The following is a 16,480-nucleotide window of genomic DNA, read 5'->3' as shown; positions in this document are numbered from 1 at the left end:
GAAATTCAATTCCTAAAATCATTTCAGTTGTAAGTAACAGTCAGATCAAAAAGTTTGCTGACCATTGATGACTTCGGAATATAAAATCAAGTCTCGTCTGGATTCTTACTTGTACTCTCTTACCTATGATGGTATGATGGTACCTTTTATTTTGGTGTGCTGCATCGGTAATGTCAGACGCTCTGATAGCCTTTGGCATTTACTAAATACTGTCTCATTTATTATGCTAAACAGACTATCGGAAGCCAAAACAGCAGCTAAAGAAAGTTCCCATACAGATATGGTAGCAATCGGATGAGCATCTGTGTTTTATCCTTTGTTTCTAACAAAAGTATTCAAATAATGCAATAAATTAATTCCCTTTGTCAACATGGATTCTGAATCATTTTGCGCTTCTGTAATACATTCCTCCCATAACTGTACGAGTGTCATTCTTATTTTCTCCTGAGAGCAATAATCGTCTCGCAAGGTCTCCCTGACATGTTCAGAATCAGATACAAGTTTATTTTGACTTTATATATTCTCCGTACTGTTGCCTGGCTGAACTGTGCCCATCCTAATACGTTCTATATTACCATACATGTCGCTCTCCATTGAAACAATAGGTTGTGACATCTCGTCCTTCGTTATTAACGAGACTAACAGCCTCTTGTTTCTTGCACCGATCTCCCCCCCCCCCCCCCCAACCTCCGAGATAAAGCTTTCACTTATTTTAGAGCTGACAACTTGTTTAACTTTCGGCTGACAAAGATCTACTTTATTTATTGTGAGAGTTTCCTGATAGTGAAGCATATTGGTTGATGGCAATATCACAAGCCATTGATCTCCCTATCTCTCTGGTCTTCCATTACTGGGACGCGGATCTGGTCCACGAATCTCAACTACCTCTTCAATATTTGGCTGATTAAATCTTTCCTCCTCTTCTCCCCCCCCCCTCCCAATTTTGATTCAACCTCAGTTGATTGTTGTTATGATTAAACTGACTGTCATTTCTGTATCGATTTCGATCCGAAATCCGCACAGTCAATTTCTGTCATTTACTCTGAACCTTCTGAGTTGCTTCCATTGTTCCTGGGTTGCCATTAATTGCCCCTAAGTGGCTGGTTTCTGCAAAAATATCCGTTATTCTCCCACCTATCATTCAACTGTATCCTTAATTGCCACTGGTTTTCCCTATGCTATTGGTTTCTGAATGGCTGATTGTTACTATTATGGGAGTCACTGCACTAATTTTTTTGTAGCCAATGACAAGATGGTTGATCACGTTGTGGAAAAAAATTCTATCTGCAATTGTCTAATTACTGTGACTGTAATTATCAGGTGGTCGTTCGTCATTGCCATAATCTATTCTTTGAAGTGAGGTTTTAAATGCTTCTGTGTTATCTTTTGAACGTCCCGCCAAAACAATGTGTCGCAGATAAAACAGCATTTTCGTTGCGCACACTCTTATTAATTCTGAAGGACTAAAAGTGTTTGTTAAGCACTGACTTTTACGAGCCATATGCTCGAAGATGAAAAATCATATTGATCGAAATTTTTTTGTATAATTATTTTTCGTTTGATGCAGTCTTGCATAGCTGCAGACCAGTAGGCCGATAGATATGCATGATGAAATTCATCATAAGATCGGCATTCTCTCACTACACATCGCATTCTTGTGGCTAGTTCTTCTTCAAGGAACCTGCATGTAAATTTTAATCTGCGACCAATCGGCGATGCGCGTAGGAATGAATATTGGAACTGCTAATCCCTTTCTAAGGAGTGAATCTCTTTTGCAGAATTACGTAAAACTTTAAACTTGTCAACAGAGAGAGAATGTTTGCGATCAAATTGATCATTTTGGTGTGTTCATCCACTTTCTTTCAGGTATCAATCTACACTGCAGTTACTTCATCTGTGAAAATTGTTATTGTGTTCTTGATATGTGTCCCTTATTTCATTATGAATCTGATTGTTGGCCTGAATCAGCTAAGTGAATCGTGTCATACCTGTTGTCTAAATGTCAGTGTTCTAATTTATTTCTATACTAGCAACTTTACCCCACAACTCCCTCACTGTCTGTCTTTGTTGATGGTTCACGGTCATTTGAGGTTTGGTAAAGTATTGCAGTTTACCATGTTCCTTTGTATTAATAAGCGGAACAGGTAAGGGATCATTGTCGTTATTGCTCAGCAGTTGTGCCATGTTTGTGGACAATTCGTCAGCTTGTTTAATGATAACATCTGACTCTTGCTATTGCTATTAGATTTCATCTTTAACTGTTGGATGTTAGTATCATTTTGATCTACTCGCTCATTTAACTGCAGAATCTGAACTATTTCAATTTTATCAATTGTGTTTACACGTACGATCACTCCTTGCTTGAAATCGTCACTCAAATTTTTGAAATTTTTTCCTGCCTTTTAAAATTTTTCCTTAACTCTTCCCTAAACCTTTTGTTATCCTCGTCCTGCGTCCTGTCATCTTCCTCCTGTTCTTTGAAGTTTTCTTCCTGCCTTACAAATATGGTTTTGCTCATATCAAATGAATTTTAGTTTTCTATTGTTGGGTCGCTACTCATAATGGGAGGGTTTACCTTGCAATGTGTGATTTGCAACTTTTTATGCAAAGTTTAGCATTAACACTAGCAAAAGGCAAAATTTTAACAGGTTGCATTAGTGTATTAGATATAATACTTGAGTCTTTTTTCTAAGTTTTTAGTTTGTCTATTTCTACTAATCCATTGGGGCTAATTTCTTTTGAACTGCTAAAGTTTGGCTTGTTCCTAATTGACCATGGCATGACATAAAACACACAGTTTCACAAAGTCACAAAAATTTCTACACATGATTGTATTTTACATGCAAAAAAATGTTATTCAGGGTACAAATGCTTAGAAAACTACATATTAAACAAAAATACGTTTACCAATAATAGATAACATTAGCACTGTTACAGAACAGAACGAAAAATTTGACTACACAACCATAGATTGACAAATTAGTCTATCCTGGACTGAAAGGTCGACAAGTGAAAGTATCTAACGAAAAATATTTAATGATGGAAAAACTGTGGGAAGTATCTAATAAAATAAAAATTATTCAATTTGGAAATTTCTAATGAAAAGTACTTTGAACATTGGCAGTATTAAATGAAACTCTTTGTCGCAAAATGCTCACTTACAGTGTCTGCACATTATGTGTCGAGCATGTGTTTAGTCTAATTTATTTCACCACGTGCAACAAGGATATTTCATTCCAAATGAGTTCTGTAGTTAGGCCCTGATAATGTCTTAGGCTCAACAGACGCTCGCTGTATCGAAGGAGATGCCAGTGGCAATGCTGTTACTACACAGTAAGCTGAAAGAAGAAAGTGGTGCGCTATGTTCTATAATTTACTGCTAACCAAGAAAGAGAACACCATGTTCATTTGCCACCAACGCTCTTGGTACTCATTGCATTCAAAGTGTATGTCATTTAAGGAAAGGGAGAAGATGATTGTAAACAATAAATAAAATGAAATCAGCACTTTCTACGTTATTGCTTTTCATTTATTCAGTAACAGAAGTCTTTCTCCATTATGTATATGAATTTCGTGATACTGGATACATCGTCATGTGGTATCGAGCCTGATCTATTTGCTAATTTTTCAAGAACGCTCCTAAACCACCCTTTGTAGTATGTGGTATTCATTTAAGAATGATAATTTTCACCTGCTTTTGCGCGAATCTATTTTCCTTCACATTGTGGCATGCGTCACACTAACTCTTATCAGTGTAATACACAGACCATCGATTGTTTCGCAAGTGGCTTACTTCCCACAAGGACTTGTCTTTTTTTCCTGCTCCTCGATTATTTTTCATCAGCACAGGTCTTTTGTTGAACTTGTTGTATCAGAAGTCCACTTTGCCAATAGCACGCCAAAGGATCGTTTCACTCATATCAGGAAAGTCTTTCATTTCAGTCTATAACTTTTCCAATACGGCTGCTACTGTTGGAAACTGTTTTTTCGCCTAGAAGCCGTGGATTTTTCTTCTTATGATTCTCTGCATAAAATCGTCCATTGCAGTCTTCTGTCGCCTGCCAGAACTCCTTCTTGGAGATACAAGAAATGAAATCTCTCTATCTTCTCTCGAAATTCACTTCACTGTACTTACACTAATACCGAAACATTCAGAAGTTCTCTTTAGTGACTGTTATAAGGACCTGCTCGCGTCCTGCTCTTTATCGGACTTAAAGTAAGCTCGCACGCTGATAGTCCTGGTCTTTTGACAACTCCGTAAATTATCCATGTTTTCACACATGTTGACAGGATATCTAATTATATCAGGAAGACTGTGTCACATGAGTACGCAACAATAACTCGCAGCACTATTGTTTCCTCTCTGGTGCGTGGGGATGGGAAAAAAGCTGACCGGTTAAAACAATTCCGATATTTCAGTTCTGAGTAACCGGTATTTTTCGGTATTTGTTTGGCATCGATTATAACAGGTTCTTTTTATTTTTTGCTAATAATCGGATAAAAAAGTCAGTATATCAGTTTGCCACAATACTGGTGGTAAAATGATAGGTTTTTGAATAAAACATTTTTTTTAAAAAACGAGTAATGGTTATTCGTGAAATTTCTGTTACTTTGAGATGTTGGGTTATTACAGAAAATGGAGACGTGATCAGTGCTACTTTAATAACAATTCCGACGGTTAGCAAAGAACAACGAAGATATGACATTCGTTACAGCACTTCTGAGACGATAAAGTACCTGTTGCCATGTGGCATCATCTGTTAGGCGGTTCACATGTATGCGCAGTGTGCAAGACTAGCCCGCACCTGGACCATGCAGTAGTATCTCACTGTCGTCGCGGGACATAGGTTGTGTTGCAAAGTGGCAACATCCTTAGTCTCGAAGTACTGAATTGCACTGAACTGTTGTCAGAACTATTGGTTACTATAATGTCTTTCGGCGAGGCCACAAAGGAGATTTCTAGTAGTGAGTACATTAAACAATCTCTTGTTGTTCCCCTAGTGACCATTCTCGAAAACACATTAAGAAATCTCAGTTCTAAACGTAGTGCAGCCCACACCCTAAGTCAAAAGCTTCTAAGCGGCCTTAAGACAGAAATGCAGAAGCATTACAGAACAGTATGTGATATTCAAGGCGATAAACAAGTTTTTCGAAGTATGTATGTGGAAACAAGCCTCTGTTGCCACATAGTGCTGAATGGTTTTTAAATATGATATGCATGTTACGGAGACAACTGCATTTGAAAATCGCCACAGGCGGAAACTGGACATAAAAAAATAGAGAAGCGGTACGACAGTGTGTTCTATCCCTTTCTGCCCTGAACACCTTTTTTTTTTTTGTAATGGTGAATAAAGTTGAATTCTCTGTATACTTGGGCGAAGTAGGCACTGGGAAAAATAATAAAAAAACTCTTCCATAAAAATATAGCGGGAAAACAACTAGCACAATCGTGAGGGTCAGGTTTTATTTCACCAAATTATTCTCTGACTTCCTGCTATTTGTTTGATATTATAAGTTACCTGAGGAACAGTTATGAATAAAAAATTATTCTTTCATTATTTTTATTTATTAATTATTATAAAATATGGTACATGCATTGCAAATCATATTCTGTGGCAAAAAAATTAATAATAATTTTTTTTAATTCATTTTGTAACACAGAGTCATGGTTCAGACTGCTTCACGTTTCGTGAAATAATTTGAAACAATCCTTTCCTTTTGCAAGACATAAGTACTGATTGCATTTTATGCACTTTGTCTTTGTTCTGGAACTGCAGCACTCATACTGACATCTTCGTGGTGACAAAATATACCCACTGTCGGCCAGTGATCACACCCATCATATCGCTTGTCCAAACCTGGTTTTGGATGGGGTTTGTAAACTTTTGCCTTTGTGGAGGTACTTAACGTATCATCTAACGGTGTTTCAAACTCTTCAGCTCTCCTCTTCCTGTCTGGAGATGACAGAAGAGCCTCAGCTAGAGACATTATAAATTTCAACAGATCCATAATGTTCTTTTTGGCAGTCTGGTTTTCATGACAGTGCTCTCTGTAGAGAAACCAGCAGTTGACCACTGAAAGGTTCAAAATGGTTCAAATGGCTCTGAGCACTATGGGACTTAACATCTATGGTCATCAGTCCCCTAGAACTTAGAACTACTTAAACCTAACTAACCTAAGGACAGCACACAACACCCAGTCATCACGAGGCAGAGATAACCCCTGACCCCGCCGGGAATCGAACCCAGGAACCTGGGTGTGGGAAGTGAGAAAGCTACCGCACGGCCACGAGCTGCGGACCCACTGAAACGCCTATGAAATGCACTTGAGTGTCCATTTTCTGGTTCTGAACCACGTTTGGTAACACTCAACCTTCTGGTCATGCTGAATTACAAAATGGCAATCTACATCAAGATAGTGACCCTCCTGCTTACACCACCTTTGAACTTTACATTTTGGCTCAATGCCAGCACAAGTGGATGCTATCACGACCCTCTGACTGTCCTGCCACTCAGTGATTACTACAACTTCATCTGTTCTAACATATGAATGACACTCTCCTCTTTTCATTCTTCCCTCTTTCTAATTAACATTCTTAATTCTGTTTACCATTATTGTGCCAGTAGCCTCAATTCCTTTCTCCTTAAGCTTTGCTAAGAGAGGAATTATGGTAAAGTACCTATCAAAATAAACAAAACTTCCTTGTGGGAGAGTGTGTTAGTCGTAAAATAACAGAAGGGCCTAATACTAGTGTCTTATCACCCAGAGGTGTAGTAGCCCCCTGATAAATTTCAAAATCTAACACTGTACCTGATGCTGAGGTCATGGTAAAGTTTTTAAGACCTACAGGCCTTGGTTTTCCTTTAACATATTGCTTTAGTTTGGAACACCCAGTAAAAGGGAACATTTGCTCATCAATACTGTAGTAGTTAAAGCTACTAGGCAAACTGTGACATCTTCTTCTTAGTGTCGATCACTGGCTGAACTTTCCACTGTCTATTAGTTTTAGACTCTCCAGGTGGTTTTATAATATCAACAAAGCGCACGTTATTCATGAGTGCAATGAACCGGTCTCTAGACATAGTGTCACTAATAGCTGATAAAGAAATAGATATCTTCCAGTACATGGGTAGCCTAGGATACCTTATGCACCCTATCATTAAATTTATCCCAAAAAACACCTTCAGTTCATGAGCTGTAGCCCCTAGGGATTTTCCTGTCTTTGCAACACTATACATATTTGTATATTTCGCTGCCTCTTCAAAAAACTTTTCACTGAAATATTCACAGAAATATTCAGCAGGAGTTCCAATTGGCGAAGGACTCTAGAATTAAAAAGAAGATATTTTAGTAAGAAAATGGGAATGATACACGACATAGGTACTTCAGATCGCTCCTCTTTGTCACTGACCTCAACAGCACTGTAATGAATGTTTGGTGGATGAAACTTCTGAACAAAGTTTGATCTCCGAAAAAGCAGTGGTCTGATACCTTTTGTGACACTGTGTGAACTCCTGCGCTCTTCAGGAACTTCAGGAACTTTTTCGGCACTCAAATCATCATCAGATGAGTTGTCTGCCTGCTGAACATTTGAAGAAGGATCAAACTCGTCGTCTTCATCTGACGAAATACCACTCAAATCCGAATCCTTTAATAGAGAACGGATTTGATTGTCTGGTAAACCTGCATACAATAACGGGAATGGGCATAAAAACTTTTCCATTCAAAACTGTATGAAAAGCAGTAATATAGGGAGGCCAATGACACAATCAACAACACCCACTCGAGGATGAAGTTACACAGTCAACACCTAAGCCGCACAATCGTGCTAGTACAAATTTAACGCACAATTACTGTAATTATCAATATCGCAACGTTTTACACATTATTACAAATAACCAGAGCCAGCAAATCGCCGAAACAATTCAATTTAACTTAATTATGACCTGCTAACCAGGCGCCGGCATAATGCTCACTTCTCGATCAACTTAAACCAACATGTGCTGCAATCTGTTGGCGCCGAATGGCAACATAAACATGAGAAAGCACACAACCTGCGCGATCGTTGCAGGTCGGTTGGAAGCAAGGCAAGAGATTCAGTTTGTCGTAAAAAAAATAAAAACCGAACCCTCAAGATCGTGTGGGCTCGGGTGGAAACGGCGTAGTCTCCCCCGGCTTAAGCACAGAGGATAGAACGTTCGTACAGCCACGTGGAACTGGCGCAATAGTCCTTTTTTTTTGGATGTTTTTGAACTTGCGCTTTCACACTGGCTTCGATGCTAGTTTTCTTCAGTGCGTCGAGCCTTCGTGTGAATTTCTGCACTTTGTCGTTTTGTGGTAGGTTCGTATAGTTCACAACTCTCGTCACTCGTGATGAATTTTTTCCAGAAAAGAATTGTTCAACAGGCGTCCATGAGTAGTCAAGGTTTTGTATACATTTTTCTCTTCGTCAACACATTCTAGACAATGTCTTAAACACTTGATTTAAAGGTGTTGCTTCATTCCGATCTGTGATACAACAACATTGACACACTACGACCGCACGTTCACTATTTAATACTGCCGCCTACAGCTGACGTTGGTAGAACATCTATTGTTTATAGTTATTAGTTCAAGCTGCCACCGTAGTTATTGTGATGATGTCGCTTGTACGGCAGGAATAAAATCAGTATCGGAACTTTATGAATGTATGATGTGTGGTGCAGTGAAGTTGAACTGCACAAAAAGCCTGGCAGCGCACGCTGGACATTAAAACAGTTTTAACATTCAGAAATTATCTCGAGGCTGTGGGCCCAGTGAAGGAGAAACTAATTTCTGAAGAAATTCCGACTCATTCGTGACCCCGTTTTATAATTTTGGCATTACCCAGATGACAGACTGTAGAATGTATGGGAGATAAAAAAACTACCAGAATACACAACTAATAGCATCAGGAGAAGTGTGTGAACCACTGTATAACCGCTGTATTTCCAGATGTTGCATCCTAGGCCAACTCTTTCAGCATAGCATAAGTGAACAAAGTATAACGCCCAATCTCGGGACATGTGTCTTTAATTGTGTACCAAATGTAAGGTAATAAATAATACTTGACTCCTAATTATCGCTGCTACATGTAAACACCTTTCAGCTAAAAATTCATATCACCTGCGGTAGAGACTTGTCTGTAATAGCAATGTTTCAGAAAGAAAAAATGAGAAATCCCGCTGAAGATACCAAAGTGCTGAAACATGACTGCGTAATAACAGAACTCCAATGGTGACTAGACAAGTTCACTACATGCCTGACAAGCACACATGCGCAAGCATGCTTGCGTAAGCGTACACAAATTCTTTGCAGCTCTAAAAGCTCAAGCATGCTTGTAAACGCATCAGCTTGTTTACCAGAAAATGTCGACCTCAGACAACGACGCGCTGACTTCGGCAGCGTTGCTGCCTGTGTTACGAAAAAAAATAAAAGAGGAAAAGAGATATGTGGAGTGAAGAGTGGTTAAATAAGTTAAAATATTAAGTCTCTGTGTGTCCATACTTTCAGAGATGGTTGCGGGACTCGGTTGTTCAGTACAGAATTTCCAATCAAACAACGTTCAGCTATCTAATTTCCAAACTGTTTTTTATTGGGTTACAAGTTTCGGCGATATACTGTGCCATCTTCAGGCCCCTCTACATGTAAGTAGCCCTTGAGCAGGTGAAGACAAAGGATAGCATGACCCTGCCGACATGTAGGAGCATTCCAACCTCGGTTGTGGTCAAAACAGGGACCAGCATTCAGAGACTGGTATCTGTAGATTTCTGCTCGATACAGCGGTCACTTCAAAGACCATCTGCCGAGTGCACAAGGCCATTTATCTTATCTAGGAAAACACACACAGTTTTTTACTTCACGGAAGCATAGGGAAGTTTTAGACTGTTAAATTAAGTCGGAGGCCAACATAGTTTTGCGAGATCGAGAGGTACCAAAGGCGACGCTCGCAACAGCCGACCGCCGACGAGGCTGTCGCTGCATTCTGCGAAAGGCATTAAATGTTCGAGTCGCCAGCGTATGCATTAATTGGCGTAATTATTCCAATTCCGTCGCGACCGTGTCAGCCACGTAATTCATGTGTGATTTTGAGGTTTAAATTTGAGAAAGCGATTCGGCAGATAGGAATCATTGCTACAGTAATTTAGATTATATTGTCAGAGTATACAGTTTTGGTTTTGACAGCAATGTTTATTAAAATCTTTTAGTACATTTTCGGTATTAAGTTGTTAATGACCTTAATCGCTGTTTTCCTTGTATTTGTTTTTCTGCAGGGTCTTCCTAGTTTCTATAGGATTTTACTAGATTATCATTCCCGCAGCTTGAACGCAAATCAGGTGGTACTTCATGTAATAAATTGTTTTGTACAGGAAACAAGCTGTTGTTTGTCATAACGTAGAGTTCCTGCCCCCCCCCCCCCCCCCAATCCCGTTGCTCACTGTTCTTCTGACGTCTAACGTAAGTCGGTGTGGCTCGAGGCTCCATACCTGGCAGGACCTGGGTTCATCAGCTTAAGATTTATTTTTCCGTTTTAGAGCATTCATTGCACGCTAAGTGGTGGGGTGGATCACAACATACCAGCACCGGCTCGTTAGAACATTATAAAATTTAACATACGTTCCTGTTGTTACATTATTTTGGAGAAGGTTTCTAATGGCAACGTTTAGGTAACTGAACTTCCGAATTTTGTGTTTTTGGTCTACGTGTCCTCTGCACGTTAGCTCGTTTCCTAAAAATTTAAATCTATCTGTGTTACTATTGGTTATCCGTTTCGAGATGACAACTTTAATTAAAAAGAATTACACCAGACGCGTTTCACTTTTGTTTATAAAGCAACATCCGCGGTTATTGTGCAAATTGGATACACACGTTTCTAATTTTTGGTTGTTTTAGGGTAAAAACAGCGTTTTGTTATAAAGTTTCTGTGCAAGTTACTTACGGTGTTTCTTTAATATACTGCTCCTTGTCTCCTCGCTTAACGACGGTTGACGTCGAGAGACTGGGATTCCAGATTTGAACTTGGCAGTTACTGTCATTCTGCAGCGTTTCTTACGCTGCATTATTTACACTTCACTTTTGTAAAATATTTCTCATTCCTTACAGTAACAGCGTCTACGTCTGTTTGCTCACAACGTGAACAGAAACAAACGAACAGACATAAACACTGTTACTGTGCGTAATGGGAAACTGTTTACCAAAATGAAGTGTAAATAATGCGGCGCAAGAAATACTGCAGAATGGCAAAAACTGGCGAGTGCAAATGTGGAATCGAAGTCCTTCGACGTCAGCCGCTGCTAGCGAGGAGGAAAGGAGCAGAATGTGTGAAGAAACACCGTAAGTAGCTCGCACACCGACTTCGTAAACAAAACGCTGTGTTTAACCTAAAACGACAAAAAATTTACAAACGTACGTATCAAATTTGCAGAATAACCGCGGAAGATGCTTTATAAATAAAAGCGAAACGCGTCTGGTGTAATTCTTTTTAATTAAATTGCAGTCAGCTCGGGACGGATAACCGGTACTGACAGATTTTAACAGCTGCTGCGGCAGATGGCCACGCAAACAGACGTATCGAATCTTCCCGCTTGCCACGTAACGAATGTGGAGCGGCCGGCCGCAGGGCTCGTCGCGGCTGCCGCCCCCGCGCTGGGACCGCTGGCTGGCCAGCCGCCACCCGCCGGAGCGCGACGACGCGGCGCTGGTGCCCGCCCCCGTGCACATGCCGCCGCTGGCCGGCGAGGCGGCCGGCTGCAGCGTCTGGGCCGCCATCGGCGCGCGCGACAGCTGGACCTCCTTCAAGCTGGACTCGCCGCCCCCGGCGCGCAGCAGCCCGGCGGCGCGCGCGCCGCCCCCGCAGAGCGCCCGCCCGCCCCCGCTTCCGCCGCCGCCGCCGCCGGTGCTGCGCCCGCCGCCCCCGCCGCCGCCCCCGGTCCGGGCGAGCGCGAGGCTCGACCTGGAGAGCTGCCTGTCGGTGGTGTCGCTGCAGGCGCCCGACGTCGCCCCCGCCTACCGGCCGCGCCCGCAGCCGCCCCCGCGCCGCTTCGAGCTGGTGCGCAACGTCGCCGCCGGCGTCTCCGTGGCGCCCGTCGCGCCGGCAGTGCGTCGGCGACACTCGCCGCCCCCGGCGCGCCTGCCGGAGCCCACCCACTCGGAGCCGACGTCGCTCTCCACTTCGCCGACGTCGTCGCTTTCGGTGCCGTCGTCGCATTCCGCGCCGACGTCTCCGCATTCGAGACCTCGCCAGGGGAGGCGGTGACGCGACCTGCCGTACCCTACTGTGCGCCCTTCTAAAAATTGACACTCACCGGAGGAAAATCTGACTGATCTCGATCGTATTACGAACAGCTCTGTCACGTATCGCGAGTGAGAACTGCACGATGATAAATGTCACTGAAGGAGAAGAGTAACTGTTCTGTTTATTGGAGTAAAACGCGACATTCGTTGCATTTCTCTTCACATCGCTGCCGGCCAGTAGCGCTGTCGCGTCGCTCACCGACAGCTCGGCTTCTGACGTGCCCACGCGTTCCGAGGTTCCGCCTCGCCTACTGTTCTCGCAATTCGCGGCTTCTAGGTCGCCAGCCCTCTGTTAGATGTCGGTTTATTCGAGTCCCGACTAATTTATTTCCTCGCCAAACGCGATACACTTTATTCTCTGCCATTTTTGCCACTCTTTTTCCGTCGTTCTGTGGCTTTACTGCAGCATTTGGTTGTGCTTCCTCATTCTGTGCCTAAAGATTATTTGCAGTCTGTGTCGGCTTCGTCGCTTATCTCGTCTACCACTTTTATTTTGCTACGTATCTTTTCATCTAAACGGCAGCAATTAGTTCTCGAGCCTGCACATATGACTAAGGTGTACTGTCAGTTACTTCCACTCCATTCCCAAAAGTACCCACTCTTTCTTCCAGTGAACCTCTCTTCCGATTCATTTTCCCTCAGTACCGTCCAGTACTTTTTCTAGTCAATTTTCCACCGATCCCAAATCGTTGCTCAGTAACTGTTAACCAAATTGAAATCGGTGCTCGACGACCTTCCACTTTCCGTAGTCTCGAAATTTAGTTCGTCGGACAGCATACGTGCACCCTGTCCCGTTGGAGGAATCCTGAACCTCTACATTTACACGTTCGAACAGACACTTCGTCCGTGGCTCGTGACACAGTCTCGAAATTTCGATGAGGAACATCGTCACTGTTGTATCTGACGTCACGATTAATTACGTAGTTGGTATTATCGTCGAAATTGTTACTGTCACCACCACCCACACACACAAACACACACAATAAGTACCACTTCGTCTCGACCGAGACCTTTCCCCGGATGGCCCGAGTCGCAGGTGACATAGCTGAGCCCCGCTTTCGGATAGTAAAGAATATCGATCGGTAGTCACTACTCGGGGAATACCTACAAATTTGGACTTTCTCCTCCTGGGAACACTTCTTAGCAGAAGGATCTTCTCGGTTTTCTATTAGCCTTCCATTGAAACTATTTTCCTGCTTTGCCCAATTGTTCCCGAATTCTTTGGATTGTCTGTACTATTTTCTCCTCAGTCTTCAGAGCAATGAAGCTGTTGAAGACAACTAGACAAAAGCTAGCAACATTGCAGGATCCCCTGAATCTCACGTTTGACCACACTCCACTGACCTACCCTACCCTAACGTCATTAATGCCAACTGCAGCTCTCAGCTGCTCTGATTCTGCTTGTCCTATTGCCAGAACAGCTTTCAATTTTAAGATCAACTGCTCCTTCTCCACTGTCACGAAGCGAGATGACTAGCTACTACACGACAAAACGCCAGCCATTTTAATGTAAATATTTGAGTTCTAGAGAGAAATGTTACAGAACAGTATACATAAACTTAACTCTACTTACTTGTAGCCATTTACTGAAGTTTTGATTGTCAGTGAAGAAGTCATTAAAATAAATATTTCAACTCTAATCGTGCCTGCAAAACAATCAGAGACTACACTGTCAACAGGATTCCACAAATGACTTAAAACACAATTCGTCTTTTATCTGGCACAAAAATTCTGCAGCAGAACTGAATTACTTAGTTTCTGTGCCCGAAACAACTCAAACGAGGCGTTCCCACTGGAAGTTTGTAAATGACTCTGTCTCTCTGAGTACCAACATATTATCCCTTCTACTTCTTGTCCAACAAGTTTCACTACTAACTTCTGTTATCTGATAACTCTTCTTATAATATGACAAAGTTAATGAGGTGGTTTTACATATCAACCATTCTGAACATACTACTACATTCTTACAAAATTCAGACAATATTAATATTAAGTAAACAAAATGTTTGTCTCACTGCTAATATGGATGCTTCTTAAACACTACATATTGTTTTGGATGGCATTGATCCACAATCGTGCAATACATTTTAAACAAGTAAACTGCCTTTTCACTGTAAGTTGTTACATTTATCTTCTGTACTATCCAGATTTCGGCTTTTATGCTATTATCAAGAACAATGCTAAAAGCTGTTAATCCATTACTAAGTCATATGTGTTAAGGCCTCATCAGATATGACTTAACAATGGATATGACTTAATAAGGGTCTAACAACTTTAAGCATCGTACCTTGATAATGTTGTTAGTCCATTACTAAAGCATATCTGTTAAGGCCTTACCAGATATGACTTAATAATGGCCTAACAACTTTTAGCATTGTACTTGATAGTCATAAAAGCCGAAGTCTGGATACTACAGAAGATAAATATAATAATACACAGTCAAATGGCGGTTTACTCTTTTAAAAACTATATATTGTGTTCCACTTCTATTCTACTGCTGCTACTCTTAGATGACTCTGTTACATGCACTCAGCACGAACGCATGGGGCATACTTGGCTAAAACAAGTATCAATGTAATGAACAGTAATGAATGATTTAAAAAATATATATTATAGGATTTTAATGTAAGAAACACTTATCTTGCCATACTTGCCCACCCAGTTCAGCACTTTTTTTTCCTTTTTTCCTGAACAACTTCAGTATACATTAATGTTGGAAGCAGCCATAGAAACGTATATTTACCTTTGTTACAGTTAGAAAACAGCAACATTGTTTTAACCAGTATCTGTACCAAACAAACGTAGGATACAGAATTTCATTTGCAAAATTTAAAATGCAGTATTAAACTGCGCGTATATCATTAGCTTTTGAAGTGACAAAACCTGAGTCTTCGTAAATGAAATTTAGTAATTCTATTTGAAAACAAAAAGAAAGTTGTGGCTTATGTCTATAGATTAAAGTCAATGCAATCTACTCACAGAATTATACAAAGTGTACATTATAATTTTTTCTGCTTTGTATTATGCAGCTACTGTGAAAAGGCCTATAGAAAACCGTATATGACTTTAAAGTAATAACACGTAAAATTATTTAAATACAATAAGAACACATATTCATATATGAAATTATCTACAACTAAATGAGAGAAAACTTACATACTACAATTGTCACCACTTTTACAGTTAAGCATTTCATTAAAAATTGTCATTAGTTTTTATACTGGGTATTTCAACAGATCACAAAGAAACGAAATGTGCAAAAGAAAGTCAGTCTCGTACGTAAACTCCAGTAGTGTATTCACACAGTACCAGCAAATTCTATGTATCGCTTCTTTTATCTACAACTGTGAAATATGTTTTACTGCCATAAACGTTACTTTCAGAGTTCAAAATCTCAGTCCAACACAAGAGCTTTACGTAAAGAACCTATTTTTTGTAGGTAAACTGTATTCAATGTCTTATGTTTGGAAGCAAAACACCTTCACTCGTTGCTGACACAAACTGTATGTTCACAATTTCATCTCAAAAATTTGTTCATAATGATACTATATTTGTGCAGGACTCGGCAACTTTCACCTTAACCTAGTACGGTATTAATGGAGTGCTCAATAACAATAGACACAACATATTAACTCATGCCCGTAAAATGTGCCAGATATATTTTAGTTCTCTCTTACATATATGTTCTCGGATTTGTTACATCAAAATGACACACATGAGCAGGAAGTTAAGTACATCTTTGTTTGTCTAAATTGAGATTAGTAATGTAAGCTACTGCACTCAGATGAATACATAAACAAAATAACCATCAAGGAAAGATGCAAATATTTGGCTAAATAATGTTAGCTGAGCAGCTGAAATGCACAGTCTTCTATTTCAACTCATGACAACATATGACAGTGAGACATAATTCCCAATATCTGCAGATGATCAGTTACAATTTTCTTTTTCTTAATGTTTGGTTACAACTGAGTTCTTTCTCTAAGGTGATAGTCTTTTTACTGGCTCTAGTACCGATTCTGCTTTAGTAGTTGTAAAGTCCATTAAGACTGATATAGAAGGTTCTCAATAGCCGCAGCATACTCACTGAGTTTAGTTAAAGATGACATACCTTAGAATGTTGCAGCAATAAAATCTGTGACACCAATACAAAAAGATGAGCTACCAC

The 16,480-nt window shown here is 40.6% G+C and overlaps 1 protein-coding gene across 1 annotated transcript; it reads left to right on the top strand.

The window, feature by feature from the left end:
- Positions 1-11,617: 11,617 nt before the first annotated feature.
- LOC126100716 (WAS/WASL-interacting protein family member 3-like) lies at positions 11,618-12,274 on the top strand. Its single transcript, XM_049911335.1, has one exon. It carries the CDS (start codon positions 11,618-11,620, stop codon positions 12,272-12,274), a length of 657 nt encoding a protein of 218 aa, XP_049767292.1.
- The last annotated feature ends 4,206 nt before the right edge of the window (positions 12,275-16,480 follow it).

The sequence above is a fragment of the Schistocerca cancellata genome, chromosome 9 (genome assembly GCF_023864275.1).
Source record: "Schistocerca cancellata isolate TAMUIC-IGC-003103 chromosome 9, iqSchCanc2.1, whole genome shotgun sequence".
Lineage (NCBI taxonomy): Eukaryota > Metazoa > Arthropoda > Insecta > Orthoptera > Acrididae > Schistocerca > Schistocerca cancellata.
This window is presented reverse-complemented; position numbering and strand designations above follow the sequence as displayed.

Bases quoted from the DNA above. Each gene is read 5' to 3' on its own strand.
- LOC126100716 (XM_049911335.1), top strand. From the start codon at position 11,618: ATGTGGAGCGGCCGGCCGCAGGGCTCGTCGCGGCTGCCGCCCCCGCGC.